The sequence below is a fragment of the Lepidothrix coronata genome, unplaced genomic scaffold (assembly GCF_001604755.1).
Source record: "Lepidothrix coronata isolate B3197 unplaced genomic scaffold, Lepidothrix_coronata-1.0 Scaffold141, whole genome shotgun sequence".
In the NCBI taxonomy this organism is placed as follows: Eukaryota; Metazoa; Chordata; class Aves; order Passeriformes; family Pipridae; genus Lepidothrix; species Lepidothrix coronata.
In genome coordinates this window covers 1,495,446-1,511,549 of record NW_016690321.1, presented here as the reverse complement: position 1 = coordinate 1,511,549, position 16,104 = coordinate 1,495,446, and the positions used below count along the sequence as shown (strand labels likewise).

Below are 16,104 nucleotides of genomic sequence, written 5' to 3'. Positions count from 1 at the left end.
GTTTTTTGTTTGTGGTTTATGATTTTCCTGCTCCCACTCAGTGAAAGGAGGGTGTACAGAAACAACGTTAATAATTTTGGTTTACCAAAACATCCTCAGCTACTTTCTGGGGGAGACATTCATTGTCCACTGGCTAATGCCACCAGGACAGCTGTTTCCACACTGTTTCTGCGAGTTGCCTTTCCAACATAGTGAGTCAGGCAGTCTTGGATGGGTATTACAAGTGTTATTTGCCCCAGCATTGATTTTCTTGCAGAATCACAGCTGCTGGGGCCTTCTGGATTAGACCCAGTTACGGGCTCCTGCCTCTGGAAAGTGGGACTCTTTACTCAGATGCACTGAAGCTCCCAGAATGGTTTCTCAGCACCCAGCTGCTTTGTATGCAATTGAGCACTGAGTTTTTAGTTCAGTTTAGGGTTATGCTCATTTAGAGGACTTGTCTAGGTGTGGTTACACATATCATCAGTCAATGTGTGGATGCTTACTCCAGAATATGAATACTTCAAAGTGTGCCTACCATGGCATGCTGACGAGTAAGCAGAAATGCTTTCATGTGTTTGGGGTACTTGAGTACCAAAAGCCAAAAAACTGCTCTCCCATGTAGCAGAACTGCGAGTTAATGCCCAGGGCTCTCAAAAGACAGCCCTGGGGTCAGATACACAGTGAACTCCAAGGGTTTCAGGAATGCAAGCCTTTATTTTTCATAAACCATGGTATGGTATGAGGATGAGACTTCCCAGTCTGGATGAAATAAGCACAGATTTAGGAAAACCTGCCAGCTCACACCTATTGCAACCCTGGCATTGTAGTGTCCTTGCTACCAGGTTCTTGCTGTAGTCCAAGCTGCCCCATGGTCTTGTCTCCTGGCTAGTCCTACCTGCAGCTTTCTTGTCTGGGAGAGACCTCGCTCCATGCCTGTTGCACTGACATTACTATGGACATCTCAGCCACTCTCCCCAGGCTCAGGTGCATCCCTGTGCTTCGAGGCAGCAGTGCCACCTCGGGGCACTTTCCTGAATTGGGAAGACTGTTAAAATTCAGTCAGCATTCACATTTTCACACTCCTGCAGTGCCATCAGGTTTATGCTACCAGCAGAGCTTTCCAAAACTTGAACTACCTGCTGTGCTTTCTACAGCTTATTTGTCACACTGCTTTAGAAACTCTCTTCGAGTCAAAACACCTCTCCCAGCACCTCCATGGCCATTTGGTATCACCCAGTGAGGACTTGGGACATCTTGGTTTCCCTGAGAGCATAAGCATGCCTTTTGGTGAAGTGCACAGCTGTGCACAGCTTGTTCCTTCATCCAGGTTAGCTCTGAGCAGGGCCACTGTGGCTGTTGTGGTTATTTAATACTTTGCGCTTCAACCACTGGATACATTCGCTTGACTGCGGCTCAGATAGGCAGCAGCTGTCATCAGGAATAAAATCTCTGCTACTAGTAGCAAAGGCATGTATTTTGTTAGAAGTTTAGAAGGTAAGCTGCTGTGAGCAACTGTCTTACACTCTGTCTAGGGCTGCCAGTAAAGTCAAGGTTTTCCTTTAAATTAAAAAAAAAAAAATTAAAATTTAATTTAATTTTAAAATACCCAACTGCAGGTATTTTGAGTGGGGCCAGTACTAGTACTTGATAGCAAACCAGCACCACATCTGAGTAACACAGCCCAAAATAACCACAATCACGCATCTTTGTTACAACCTCCTTCTGTTACAAGACCTCCTCTGTATTACGCTGATACAGACTGTTACAGAAACAGCCTGTGTGGTTTATCATTTGGATGCCATCAATAAGCATGCAGAAGGCCAAACCAAGCAGAATTAATGTCTTCCCCAGAGCCAGATATTTGGGGCAGTGCTACATAATCCTCACCAATATCTCCTCTGCAGCTTCAGAGGAACCCAGGCATGAAGTCTACTTCTTAGCTTTTTTTTTTTCCATTTTGAAGTAGCAGCATCAAGCTTAGAGCCTTTTCCCATGTTTAAACTCTGCTGGGCCTCTTCTTCAGCAGCAGACACTAGACATTTCCTTCTTGCACACTTAAATGAGCAAGGGCTGTACAAAACCTGTGCTGACAGAACATCATCTTTGAGCTCATCTGAGCTGTGTCAAGCCTCAGGAGTATGATTTTAGATACCACAGTACTTACAGAAGAAAAATTTTTCCGAACTTAAATAAGAATATTGCCTGTGGCCAGTTCAGGAAAGGGCAGTAGCCACCACTACTTCCAGTAGCAGTACTTGGCACAAACTGCTTGAACAATTTCTCATCCTGCACTTCCCAGCTGGGATCAGAGTAAAGATGATGACTTCTGGTCAGCTGCATTCACTGGGCAGCTGTGTGGGCACATGCATTCAAACAGGAAATTTGCTGTATTTCTTTTTATTGTAATAGAAAAAAACCCACAAATAAATCAAAACATCACTTTCTGCCTAAAGACATTATTAACATTTTTAAAATGGCACGGGGGAACCCCAGCAATACAAGACAGAATAGTAAGTGTGGGCAAAAGAGTTCTGTTCCCGTTCAGGGGTTCAGTTTCCCTGCCCCTTTGTCAATCAGCTGGCTGAAGTTCATCACCAACATACACTTACATACACTTCTCAGTCTAGTTTATATTTGGCGGGGTGGAACATTGAGGGCACAGTCCTGCAATTTATACATAACTATCTTTGGAGAAAATGGGTTTCCTAAGAGTCCTACAGGGTACAGGGGTCTTATTACCCAGTAAGACCAAGCAAACAGGATTCCCCCCTACAGCTCTTTTGCCACAAAACACAAGTGTAGGTCCCGAGCCCAGAAGGCCCCCTCAGGAGCTCCCTAGCTATTGCAAACAGTATATGGCTGAGTGAAATTTTACCCAGTGACCTTAAAGTAGGAGCATTATCTCTGCAAAGGGGCTGCTCAGGAGGGGAAAAGGCAGATTGCAAAATGCATGGGGTGAATGTCTTCCTTTTCTTTCCTGCCACCTGAGAGGATGTAAAAAGTCCTGAAGTAGGCAGAAACCATGGCACCAGTGCTTCCACAGGCAGCTGCACCTGAAGTGATAGTTTGCTGAAAGACAAGCAAGCACAGCTGTGCTGCTTGCAGGTACCAAACTAGCATACCTAGATGTTGGGCTGCACTGTATCAGCTTGAGTATACCCGCTCAACTAAGGAAGCTCCAAGATCTCTAACACGATGTACAATGTTTTGTGGCACAGTTGTGTGCATTAAGATGAAAGGCTAGGCTGGTTACTCTTCACAGAATAGGTATGAAAAAAGACTGGAGAGGATACACATAGTAAACAGGAAATCTAAGCTATTGCTCAGCAGAAAACAGACACCAATCCTTCCTCCAGCAGCATCAAAAGGCATTAATAAATGACTTATTATAGAATGCTTTCTGCAAACAGGACACTTTGAGGGGGAAAGATTGAAAGCTTTCGTATAAAGCAATCTGTACTAACTGCTACCATTATCTCAAAGTCCAGTCCATCAAATGAAATGCTTAAGGAGAAGTTGATGGCACAAGCAGAGAATGACAAGGAAAAGAAGCATCTGGGCTGCAGGGGCCCCTGCTGTGCACTGAAAGCAGGTACACAAAAAAAAGCAGAATGGACTGACACTACCCTATTTCCATCTGTGCAGTGGCTCCACAAGTTGCAGGGCAGCAGAGTATTTGACAGTGATGAAACTGCAGTTTTCCTCTATTCCAATCCCTCAGAAATACAAACCATTACAGTCCAAACAGAGAAATAGTGCGACAAACTTATCAAACTGCATTATTCCGGGAGAAAGAACCCAGCAGAGGAAAGATACCCCCTTTAGGTATGCAGAAAGTTTCCAGTGCAGGAAGTTTGAGATGCAGGACTGAACTTGCAGCAATACTTTTCACAACAAAGCACTGGACAAAGGGCTGTACATTTGCATAGATGCTTTTTCAGCAGCATCTGGGACGCGCAATCCCCATTTACGGAGCATCAGCAATGTTTTGGGGTTCGTCCGATGTCTTTCTTGTATTCCTTCCTAAATGTAACTGCTACAAAATTGTTCAGGAAAATAGTGTATATACATGCATGAAAACAAAACAGTGTGCCTATTCTTTCATTCCCCTGTTCTTCTCCCACTGCAAATAATTGCAAAGCTATAAAAATCTTAAACTAGTAGATGCAGTATTGATACAATCTAAGGACAGGACTGCTTCTGCATGTTTCCCAAAAAACTCAGTTGCTCCATGGAAAGCTTAATTTTACTCCTCCTCATTTTCTTTACATTTGGGGAGACCTAGCACTTATTTCTCTTAAGCAGAGCCCTCTCTGATGTCGCTGACTGCTTTGGAAAGGCCAGCAATATCAATGAAAGTTAGAACTCTTACTGCGTCTGCAACTCGATATTGAAGGCAGAATTGGTCCAACTTATATTATCATGCAGTTGCCATGCTATTCCTGTCTTACTGTACTGTAAGTCTGGTTTAGTAAGGAGAAAAACCCAAGAAAACACAGTTCTTATGCAAAGGTAAATAGTTAACAAGGTTCTGTCTATCTGTTGATAAGCTTACATGCGAGAAAAGGAAACATTTCACTTCACTTTACTTTCACCTGAAATTTGTTTCTACCACTTCTGCTCATGAGATTCTGTTCTTTCAGCTGGTTCTTTCCCATAACTCTTGGATCTGGCATTACAAGCTTCTTGGTAACCTTCAGTTCTAGCCTCCCTCCCACCACAGCAAGTTCCACTGAGTTCCAGCTCTTGAGTGTGACACTGACACATGGTTCAGCTTCATCACCTTTCCCACACAGCTGTGCCACTGCAAATATTCTAGTCAGATGAGTTCAGCTTTTCCCGTGAGCAAATAACAATGTCAGTGAAATATGCAGAAGACTAATCCTCGGACACCTTCACTTCCTAGGCTACCAATACTTCCTTTGCCGTTTTGGCTACAGACTTCAGCAAATACCCCCATAATACAGGCAGTGACAGGAGAAAGAAATGCAAGTCTGCAAGGGATGGTTAGGACACCCCCTTATTTACTTCAAATTGTGTGATGGGCCCTTGAATGCTCACAGAATGAATTCCCACTTACCAGCACAGGAGTTACGTAGAAAGTCTCAGCCTACTCGACAAGACAGCCTTTATAAATTAGTATAATGCTATTAGAAATTATGGCAACCTTTCTGGTAGCATTGTCTTACATGCACCCTGATAAATCCTCTCCCTAGGAAATTTTAAAACTTGTCTTGTAACTTCTTCAGAGTTAATTCTGATGGGAAATTATAAAATAGAAATCTGGTAGATTCGTGTTTAAAAAGGAAGAGGCCTGCTGAAGCTGGGCACACTCGGTCACTCCTGTTAGCTCTGTCCATTATGTCTGCTGAAGGTATTTCCTCCGGGTGGCTGGATCTGGATGGAGTCCAGGAGGGGCCTTAAAGCTTGTCCAAAAGGTCTGAGAAGGTAAAGAAATAAACATCTCAAATAGTTTACTTGATTAACAACTGTTCCCCTTTACTACTGAAGCTCACTCACTTCCTAGAGAGTGCAAGCAAACCACCATTGTAGAAGCAAATTTGAAGAACCTCCACTACAAACTTAAGCAAACTAATTTAACATAATAAAGAGAGTTTACTGTTCAATAACTAAGGAACTTAAAATTTATTTAACATAAGCTAGTTCTGAGTCCTAACATGCCTAGACTGCTAATGTGGTAACACTGTGTCTGAAACTAGCTTTCAGTAATTCATTCTACTTAAGTGTGCAAACAAAATCCCTGTTATGCAACTGCAGTGTTCCATTAAGTACATCAATACTGAGATCTGCCAGAAGAATAGCCTCTAGCTTCCTTAAAGACAATGGATCAACACTCACAGAATAAATCCTGTTGCAATCTGTAGCACCTGGTTATCTTTCCATATGACTCACTCTGTTATAGGTTTTGAGAGATCTGATATGTTGAGAGCCCAGGGCAGCAGACAAGTCTCCCAAATAATGTGCTATACCATTGTTATGAAAAATTAAGATCTACATGACGGAGCTCAAATCATCCCACTGGGATCCTCACTAGCTGAGAGTTTTAAAAAAATAAGTTGATCTGAATTATCAAGCAGGAATTAATTTCTTCTTTTTCATATCCTCTTTTCCCACCCAGTCCTAGCTTTAAAACTGCAGCATTAATTTAAAAATTACATCTCCCCTGCCTCGTCACAAGCAAAGCTGACACCTCCACTGCAATTACGGTGCTTAGAGAAGCGATCTTTAACAGATGTTTGTTTCCTAAAAGAAAAAAACAAACATGCACTGTTTTCTGAAACTTTCTATGCTTGTCTGGTCACATATAAGAGACCATCACAAAATAACTAGGTAAGGCAGAAGAACAACCTTCTCTTGTCTTCTTTGTAAATGCCAGTGCCAGTTAGCACTTGTGATACGGTGTTGTAAGTGTTCAAGTAAATAGCATCTTCTCCTTAATCCTATCCTGGTTCTTAGGCAGAGCCAGCAGAAACTGGTACTGCTCACTCTGTCATATGTTTAAGCACTAGCATGAATCAGCTACAGAGAGGAGGAACATCCATACTCACGTGGCAAGAACTTCAGATGGAAGGTCAGTGATGTAGGAAGGGATTTTTCTTCCTGTCAGAAACTGTGCCACTTCATTACTGAAGGTGTTGCAGTTATGTTCAAAGAGGTTATAAGACTCTCCTCTGTGCCACAGAAAAGAAATTGAACCATAAAGACAGACTCAGCAATAAATCTTACAAGCTAATGAAGAACATCTCCTTACATTAGCACCCTCCTCCCCAAAGAATTCTAAGGCAAATAGGTAAAATACAGACATCAACTCACTCTCAAATTCAATTGAATCAGGGTGGAAAATAACATCTCTCTGCATCACTGACTTTAATACAATGGGTTTTGGGAGGATAAGTGAGGTCAGGTTTTGTCACTTAAAACCACAGAAAAGTAATGAGAAATCACAGGAATTATTGACATTGAAAGATAGCCAGAACACTAAATGCTACAATTTTCTATTCTTGTGAGAAGTAGACTCACTCAAGACCTTGCTTTTACTCACGTGAAAGTTGGCAGCTTTACTACACCACTTCACCTATGACTCCTGGGGCAAAGCGCTATTTACTGAGAGATTTCATTTTCCCTGGTGATTCTCTCAAAGGCATTTCAGGCATTATTCGATTTAATAAGTGTGAAACACTTCCCACAAAAATGCTTTCCCAGCCTAGCTCAAGGCTGGCACACCGCAGGGTTGCCTAGCTGGTAGCTCCTTGTGTATTGGTACATCAGTTCCAGTCTCATATTTGAAGAGTACCAAATAATACACTAAGCAGACAAAAGCTTTGTGAGCTGGACTGGTTTCACAATACCTTCCTCCATTCTGCACTTTTTTGATATACAGATTTTCTAGTACAAGCTGTTACTTACCGGAACATAGACTCCCCCAGAGAGGAAAGATACTCCAGAAAAATTTCTTCAGTGACTTCAGTGTTCCCCAGGTCAACAACTGTGTCTGGGGGGCCAAGAAGTGTCCCTCCCTGTAAAAATTAATAGCCAGAAGACAATGTTAAATGATCAGACTGAATTCTTTTGGAGGACTCTACTGAATAGAGCTATTGTGACTTGTCCAGGCACAAAAGGAGGGCCTTCTAGTGTGTTTGTCGAGCAAGAAGACCTGCTGGCCTCCCCTCTCAAGAGAATAACATGCAACTTTTTTTTCAGCTGTTACATTTGGCTCTTTGGGCTGAAAGCTCTAAGCTGTGGCAAAATTCTGCTTTAGAACAACAGCCTATCCATTTTACCTCTCCAAGAACAGAAGGTCTGAGAAAGCATCATGTTTTTGTTTTGCCTTGGTTTTATTTAATCTTAAAAAGTCTGCATGTAAAACTTAACAATACAGAATTGGACAAAGTGTCACTCTGGCAATGCAGAAGGTGTTCTAGATAGACAGATTCTACCAGAAGAAGCAATCCCCAGCCTGTATTTATTTGGGCTTAAACCCACTGTTCATGCTCCCTTTTCCTTAGGTGCCCTGGAAAACCATGGCAAGCAGCTGGCTTCATCCTCTGTCTTAATTTATAAGTCTCTTGCTGCTTTTCTAAAAGACAGTAACAAAAGCAATTCTGAGCAGGTAATCCTATAAAAAATTATCAGAAAATTTAACTTACAGGTGCACAGCTGGAGATTCCTCCACTGCCATAGAAGAATTCATCCTTATGGACTATTATGGAGGTGTGCCTGCCATAGAGAACAAAAAACAGGTGAAACAAAGGAAAAAAGGAAATAGCCTAGCACAGAAATCACCGGTAAATTAATCAGCTCAAGGACATCACGAAGGGAATAACTGAAAGAAAAGGTCAATGTGTTTCTGTGAGTAGGAACAAGATCTGCTGGGACATGAATGGATATGGAAGCAACTATTATCAAGCCTACTGTAACTCTGTAAGCGGTTGCGAAAGAACAGTCTTAGCTAGGAGCCCAGGCATGAGCCTCCCTCAGCTGAGGGTGAAGTCACAGAGACAGACAGACAGAGCTACTTTGCTACCACATTGACAGAGGTGTATGTTGGAAAGACTTCGGCTGAGAAGCTGGTCAGACAACCACTGGAGATGGATCAATAGAGGCAAAAATGGATGGACAAGGGTTTGGTGTTTTTCTTGCCTTTAAAAGAAACCCAAAACCCTCCTGATATGATATAAAAATTCTTGATATGAATTACAGCAAGCTGGGGGCTGTTTTGTAACCAAATGGAGACAGTGCTCTTACATGCCAGAAGGCCTGTTTCTGTAATACCTTCTTCCCACCTACTCTTTTACTTTCATGTTTGGTCATGCCTTGAATTACATGACAAAGTACTTGGGACAAAGACAACATCCTACCCTTGAAAAAGTGTACAGGTGCACTAACACCACCTTTTTCCATGGGGTCCACTGAGCTTTGAACGGAGAGGTTTAACTAGCACCTGATTGTACACCATCTTACCATCAATCTGTATTCAGGAACAAAAAGTGCCTTGGTCTCTCTTCCACAATAAAATGTTCTTAAGATCTGAAGCATATATAACCTCATATTGAAAATGCTTCCTACACCACAGTGTTTTACACACGTTATGCAATTTAAATCTAGTCACTTACCAGATGCCATCCAGCTGTTTCCCTGTATGCAGAGAAAAGAAGAGTTATTAGCAATGTACTTTCCACATTTCAGCCTACTTTCTGTCAATCAGTTAAGAACCATGCTTAATATTTCACCGTGACAGCAACACCAAAGATTTCATGGGAGAGATGTTTCTAAAAAAACCATAATGCCTTTCAAATGAACTACTCCATCCACATTACTGTTGTACTTTTTCCCTCCTGGCATGCACAGGTGGCAATGCCATCCTATCCTGCCAGTGCTTACCTTCCTTGGGTGCTTTTCTACAGACCAAGAAAGGAAACCTTTTCCTAAAACAGAGTCTTCAGTTAGGACCAGAAGAGCTGAATTTGATGCTGATTTCGTAACTGCAGACAGTTGGTCAGCAGAATGCATTCAGCTCTCTTTTTCAGTAACTGATGAGAGATCTGACTTGAACATATGATCAGTGGTGATAACCTCTATAATCTGTTCCATGGTTTCCTCCTTTCCCTCCCTCCCCCTGCCCTTAAAAACTAGCACTTTAAGTGGGAACTGGGGTAGAAAAGTGCAGAGTTGAAATTTATACAAGTTATAAAACTCCGTGTTTTGTAGAACACAGAAGCAAAGACTTGCTTCAGGCACCACTAAACTGTGGTGCCTGAACTTCAGGCACCACTAAACTAATTATGTCTGAGAGAAAAAGTCCCTTCCAAAATGTGTTTCCAGTTCCTTAGGAGTGGGAGACCTAAATCTCTCTATGCTCAAGATTAAACCTCTTTCCTAAAGGTCACCAGCTGTTACTGCTCTAGGCTCAATTATTTATCATAACCTAAAAGCTTGGTCCCTGGTACTGTGCCCCTTTGGGAGCTTGTAGGCAGCCACTGCATGCTGTGACACATATCACAGATGCTATAACTTTATTTTGTCAGCAAGGTGCACAACACCCAGAAAAGCAGATTTAGAACATAACAACTGTGTGCATACCAACATTTGGTATTCTCTTGAACCCAAGCTGCCAGAGGAAAACAATCGCTAACACATTTTTTTCCACTCAAGTCTGAAGCAAAATAGGTACCTGCTTCAGACGAGGGTCATGTAAGAGCGGAGGCAGGGAAAAGGCTGTTGTGACAATAGAGACATCAGGTAAAGTGAGTGCACGTAGTTTTGAAGTAGGTGGACTGATCTGTCACTCCCATGGATCACAGTCAGATAGCAAGCATATTCCCTGTCAATCCGTCACACAGAAACGTAGGTATGGAGAAGGATGAAGGCCAAAAGAGAGGAGCAATGATGAGAGAAGCAGAGCAGTGTGTTGCAGTATCTTAGGAGCACTTGCTGGCCCTTTAGCATGTCCCACCATTGTGCTCCTCGATCCTTTGGCCCTTGTTCCATACTTTCCCCATCAGGTTTCACCTTGCACTCTAGAGCTGCCAGAACCCAGTGACACTGCAGGCTTATCAGCAATACAAGGCAGGATTCAACTTCAGCAGCACCTGGCCTAACTTTAGCAACTGGCTATGACAGGCTCTACTGCTTGGTTTTGCATAGTCACTGTTCTGTGCATCTATAAACAAATTATTATACATTTGCTCACAATAAATAACTTTTCCGCTAGAAACTTGAACTTTATCCTTCAGAGTAGAGAAGCAAACTGTTTCAAAGGCAGTACATACTAGAGTTGTGCCTGCTCTTTTGCATGCTAAATTGAAAGAGAACATCTTAATATTTACTTTCACACACATTTGCAGCAAACAATGATGAAAGGCTTTCCACAGAGTTGCCGCTTTGTAGCTAGATTCTGTGTGCAGGTGAAAGAATTACATCAGATCTGACAATGTCACAGGTGCTGCCAGGACCTGCTCGTGCAATTGCAACTCCTACTTGAAAAGATAATTGCAGCAAAGGGTACATATTGGGCTGCTCTAGCGAAATTGCAGACAGCAGCTCAAGGGAGGTGACTCTGTCTCCCTATTTGACACTTATGAGACCACATCTGGAGTGCTGTGTCCACTTTTGGATCCCAACAGTACAAAAGACACTGACATACCGGGTTGGAACACCTACTGTATTGAAGAGGAGCGGAGAAAACTGGTCTGTTCATCCTCACGAAGAGAAGGCCAAGAGTCCTTATTCCTGTCTACAGGTCCCTAATGTGTACGGATGAAAGAGACCCTTGCTCTACTCAGAGATGCACAGTGAAAAGACAACAGATGCCGGTTGGAAAATGGGAAATTACCAATTCAGTAAGAAGCAGGGAAAAAATTATCATGAAGGTGGTCAAACAGAGGGACAGGGGTCCAGAAAGCATATGGGATTTCAATCCTTGAAGATACTCAGAACTCAGCTGCTCAGGGCCCTGAACAGTTTGCTCGTCAGCTCTACCTTGAGCACAACCTCCAGAGGTCTCTTTTCAACGAAGCAACTCTCTGATTGTATGAAAAAAACCACAAACAGAATTTAAGAAATAGACTTGGCATTGGACTACAATCCAATCCTTACTGCTACATGTGAAATCTGTAGCAGTCCACAGGCAGCAACGGCCAGGGCAATAACAGAACAGATTTTGGCAAGTGAAGCTGCCTGTCTTCACAAGGCAGGTCTGTCTGAGGCTGCTCAGCTAGGTCAGTTTGTGCCAAGCACTGGTTTGAATATCTTAATGAAGCTGCAGACCTGCTATTTCTGCTTGGCTCCTGGAAGTCATTAACCAAGCTGGCACTGTGGAAAACACATGACAGATCTGCAGCACTGATGACAATAAGGCATTCGTGGTAGCTCTCCAGTCTGCTGCAGATAAAATAAAATCCCTTTCTGTCATGGGCAGACTGTGCTTGGTCAAAGGCCATTCAAGTCTCTCCAATGACAACAGTGTTGGAGAATCCCATGCCCAAGAAACCTGCCATTATTTGCCACATATGCATCACCCAGAGACATCTGAGAACAAGAACTTTTGCTATGCTGCTGCAGTATCCCAGGCTTCAGAGGTGGCTGTTGTCATCTCAACTCCAAACTGACCCACAGAAGAATAAGTCAATGGCTACCAGCTTCTGGAGCACTTGGGCAGCAATCTTTCCTACTGTTCAGCAAGACTCTCAATGTTGTTTGTCTGCTGCATCATATAAGAGATTATGTACAAACCTTCATGGACACAATCATCTTCCTCCTGAAGTTTTGCATCTGATGGGGATCCTCCTCTATGACTCTTCTTGCCCTTCTCCCAGACTCAGACACCGCAGAGAACAGGTGACAGGTCACCACTACTGCCCCTCCTGACAAGCTCAGGTAAAGTGATCAGGGCAGTCTGCACTAAGGAATTATGTCTTGCTTTCTGCTGGATGTTGCCCACTATATACAAAACATGTTGCCTGCTGCCTCTGAAGGCTTCATACACACAACAGCTCCAACAGTGTGACTAAGGAAGGATACAGTATTGTTCTAAGTGCTAAGGCACAAGTTGTATCCAGGCCTTCCAGCGACACTTTCCAATAAAGTTCAAGCTTGCCATGAACCTCCCCAAAGAATCCTACAGTGCAATAGGGCTTACATCTCGTAGTCAATTGAGTGGTCTAGAAGAAGGGACTGAAAATACCATCTAGGATACTGGGAGACATTATCACATTTCATGCTCTTTCACTCCTTGCCACAACACTCCAAACTCCTGTTGTGCACTGCAGTGTGGGCAGAACTGTATGTTGGTACTGCCACCAACACCAACACATTTACTCATAACCTGAGGCTATCTATAACTATATAGAAAAACCTGATTCTCCAGTAATTTACACTGGAGCTGCAAAAGCCTTTGCAGCCTTAAACTGCAGGTGTTACCCTTCACTCAATGCCAACAGTAAAACTAATCCAAAGGATGCACATGCTCATAATGCAGAACAGGAATGCCCTGATGGGATGATACTCTTCTGGGCACCTACTATATCTGAAGGGTGGGTGTCAAGAGGACGGAGCCAGGCTCTTCTCAGTGACACCAAGCAATAGGACAAGAAGCAACAGGCAGAAACCTGAAACACACAGAAAGTTCCACCTGAATATGAGGAAGAACTTTACTGTGCAGGTGACTGTGCACTGGAACAAGTTGTCCAGAGAGGGTGTGGAGTCTCTCTCGCTGGAGATATTCAAGAACCGCCTGGACACAATCCTGTGCTATGTGTTCTAGGATAGCCCTGCTTGAGCAGGGAGGTTGGACCCCACGACCCGCTGTGGTTCGGTCCAACCTGACCCATTTTGTAATTCTGTTCATCCAGGTAAAATAGGGAAACAGCAAGATGATCAAGAGTTTGAATATTTCAAGGGACAAATGGCTGTTGAATAGGAAAGGTTATTGCAAATTTAGATGTACACACTTAATCACACAACACTTAGTGCACATGGCCAAGTTATCAGGTATCAGCTCTCCCACAGAAATTGCCTGTGTGCAAGCTCAGCCTGAGGTAAACGTGAAGCAAATCAGCTTAGTTTGATCTGCCTCCATTCCAGGGAAATGCAAGTCAAGCTACCTTGTTTTTGTCATAGACCACAAACATGGACATGAAAAGTCACCATGTTATATCTGTGAGAGTTATGGGTGATAGATTGCAAGTCTTTGGAAACTTGATAATTAAATCTTTTGGTTTTTTTTTTTGTTGTTGTTTGTGGGGACTTTTTGTTTGTTTTGTTTGGGTATGGTTTTGTTTATTTACTTTTTTTTTTTTTAACTTGCTGATGTGCTTCACGGCTCTTTCCTGAAAATACTCACTAGAACCTCGGAGGGGATGCCAATTCAGCTTAGATGTGTGCTTAAGGATCTCAAACACTCAACTTGTTTCAATAAGGCACAGTATGATCTGACAAGATAACAAGTTTTTATATTTGCTATTTTTTTCCTTTATAACATTCATAGCTCAAATACTTTCACGGTGCTTATGTGAGCCAGAAACCTATGAGAAAAATATAACATTCAAATGCATTAAACAATTCCAGGACCCTCAGCTTAGTCAGAGGAATGTGGAGAATGAAGTATTTAGATTTGTTTGTTGTACAACTGATTCAGGAGAGTATAACTGTTTGGATACAGGGGTATTTTGAAAGAAGCAAGCGAGCCCACATAATTTTAGAATACAATCAAACGGGATTACTTCCATGCTTGAATTTATCTGGAAGGCCAAGCACAAGTGAGATTAGATGCTCATCAATCTATTTTACCATTACAGTAATTTGTTAATCTTGAGGGCCAAATAATGTAGATTATTCCTGTGCATTTTAAATACCGAATGAAAGCGGCATTTGTATATTAACCCAAATTATTAGACTGAAGGGCAGAAGAGTTCCAAGACATGAAGGAAGGAATTGTATATGCAGATGAGTATCTAGTTTAACCATTCAGAGTTTAGGCCATCCAACCCTCAGTGCAAGAACAATGCCTTTTGAGCTGTAAAGTAAAGAAATAATAGGAAGCTCAGTACTTTTATCTATGCTCTGCAATGGATATGCAAGCCCAAGAAGACCATAAAAGACTCTAAAAAAAGCAGTGAACTGGTCTCCTGTGGAATCGAAAGCAACACAGTATGGTCAACCAGCACGGGTATTTCTGGCAGTGCTTTGCATATTGTTGTAATTTTCTTAGACAATCCATTAAGATTCCTGCCTTTTTTTGAATTGAAAATTACCCTAATTAGTGAAGCACTTTCTCCTATGTGCTACCCAGGGTGCTCAACCAAAGCAAAAAAAATTACCACCAAAACCTAATGGAGAGGGAGGAGCCTGCTCCAGTTCCCTTCTCCTTGAGATGCCTAGAGAGACCAAGAAATAGGCTAGACTGGGGGAGGGTAATGCACTTGATTTTCATGAAATCCCTAGCAAATGCTTGGAGCAAAGCTGATGGAATCTCACGCGGAAGCAATTCAAAACTGATCAGAACAGATGGAAGAGAGGCAGAGAAATGTGCTGGGCCTGGAAAAAAGGAACAAAGGAGAAGGTACCTCCTTTCAGCAGTTACCTTTTGCTCCAATTCTCTCTGGGCTGTTAAGTCCCTATAGCTGAATGCACCACTTAAAGATTTCAACCAATACATATTCCCAGTCAACTCCACATTAATTCATACTACACTGAGCCAAAGCTGCCGTGGTTAACAGAGCTCCTGGCTCATTCTGTGAGTCACATGACCAATACCCTCAATTACAGGAGAGGAGAACTTTGAGAAATGCAAGACATTTTTCTTTAAGCTCATGATGCAACAGGATTTTAATCTTCCTTAAAGACTACTCTGCCTTCGAACATCTACTTCAATATCAGCACTGCAAGCTGAACTGTTTTCTTTTCCTGTTTTCTCTCCACAGAATCAGGGTGGATTATGTTTTCTGTCTTGAAAACAGAAATCTTATTGCATTCAGGTTAACATTTCTTATAATTAGATCATATAGTTGGACAGACAAATGTAGTCACACACTGAACGTGGGGGAAAAAGAGGAAATAGTACCTGTAGAGAAGCTGCATGTAGAGCAACATAAAAATTAAAAGTGCTGCTTCTGATACCCAAGGCAATATTTGGTCATATATACTTCAGAACAGAAATATTCACTGAAAAATTACAGGAAACTTACAGAAAATTAAGAAGAATAAAAGCAGTCTTGAGTACAAAAAAAGTAAACTTGCCAAGAAAAATGAAGATGTGTCCAAAAGACGAGACTAAGTCACTCCAAAATCTGCTATGAACAGGGCTGTACAGCTCTGCCCTCCAGGTTCATCACTCAAAGGCAACAGAGAGAACTGACACTGAAAGAGTCAGTATAACATTTAGTAGTGAGAACTGATCCTTGAATGCTGTGCTGACATAATCCTCAATACCCTTGGATCCTATCAGCACAACTGAAGACACTGTGCAGTGATGCTCTTGCAGTGGTCAGTCCCGTAAGACAGGATTTATCCCCCTCTGGCAAGAGGACCTGAGCTGCTGGTTTTGAGCCTGCTAGAAATTGATTTTAGCACAATCAATTACAGTATTTGTTTTTTCTCTCTAAA

General features: G+C 42.3%; 1 protein-coding gene across 1 annotated transcript in view; it reads right to left on the bottom strand.

The window, feature by feature from the left end:
• Nucleotides 1-676: 676 nt before the first annotated feature.
• Nucleotides 677-16,104, bottom strand: part of DESI1 (desumoylating isopeptidase 1) — a 17,971-nt gene continuing 2,543 nt past the window's right edge. The window contains exons 2-6 of the mRNA XM_017827604.1: nt 9,117-9,138; nt 8,151-8,220; nt 7,411-7,520; nt 6,552-6,674; nt 677-5,422 (exon numbers count right to left, since the gene is read on the bottom strand). Of these exons, the coding sequence (XP_017683093.1) occupies nt 5,329-5,422; nt 6,552-6,674; nt 7,411-7,520; nt 8,151-8,220; nt 9,117-9,138 (419 nt within the window). The 3' untranslated portion in view covers nt 677-5,328. The remainder of the gene's footprint in view (nt 5,423-6,551; nt 6,675-7,410; nt 7,521-8,150; nt 8,221-9,116; nt 9,139-16,104) is intronic.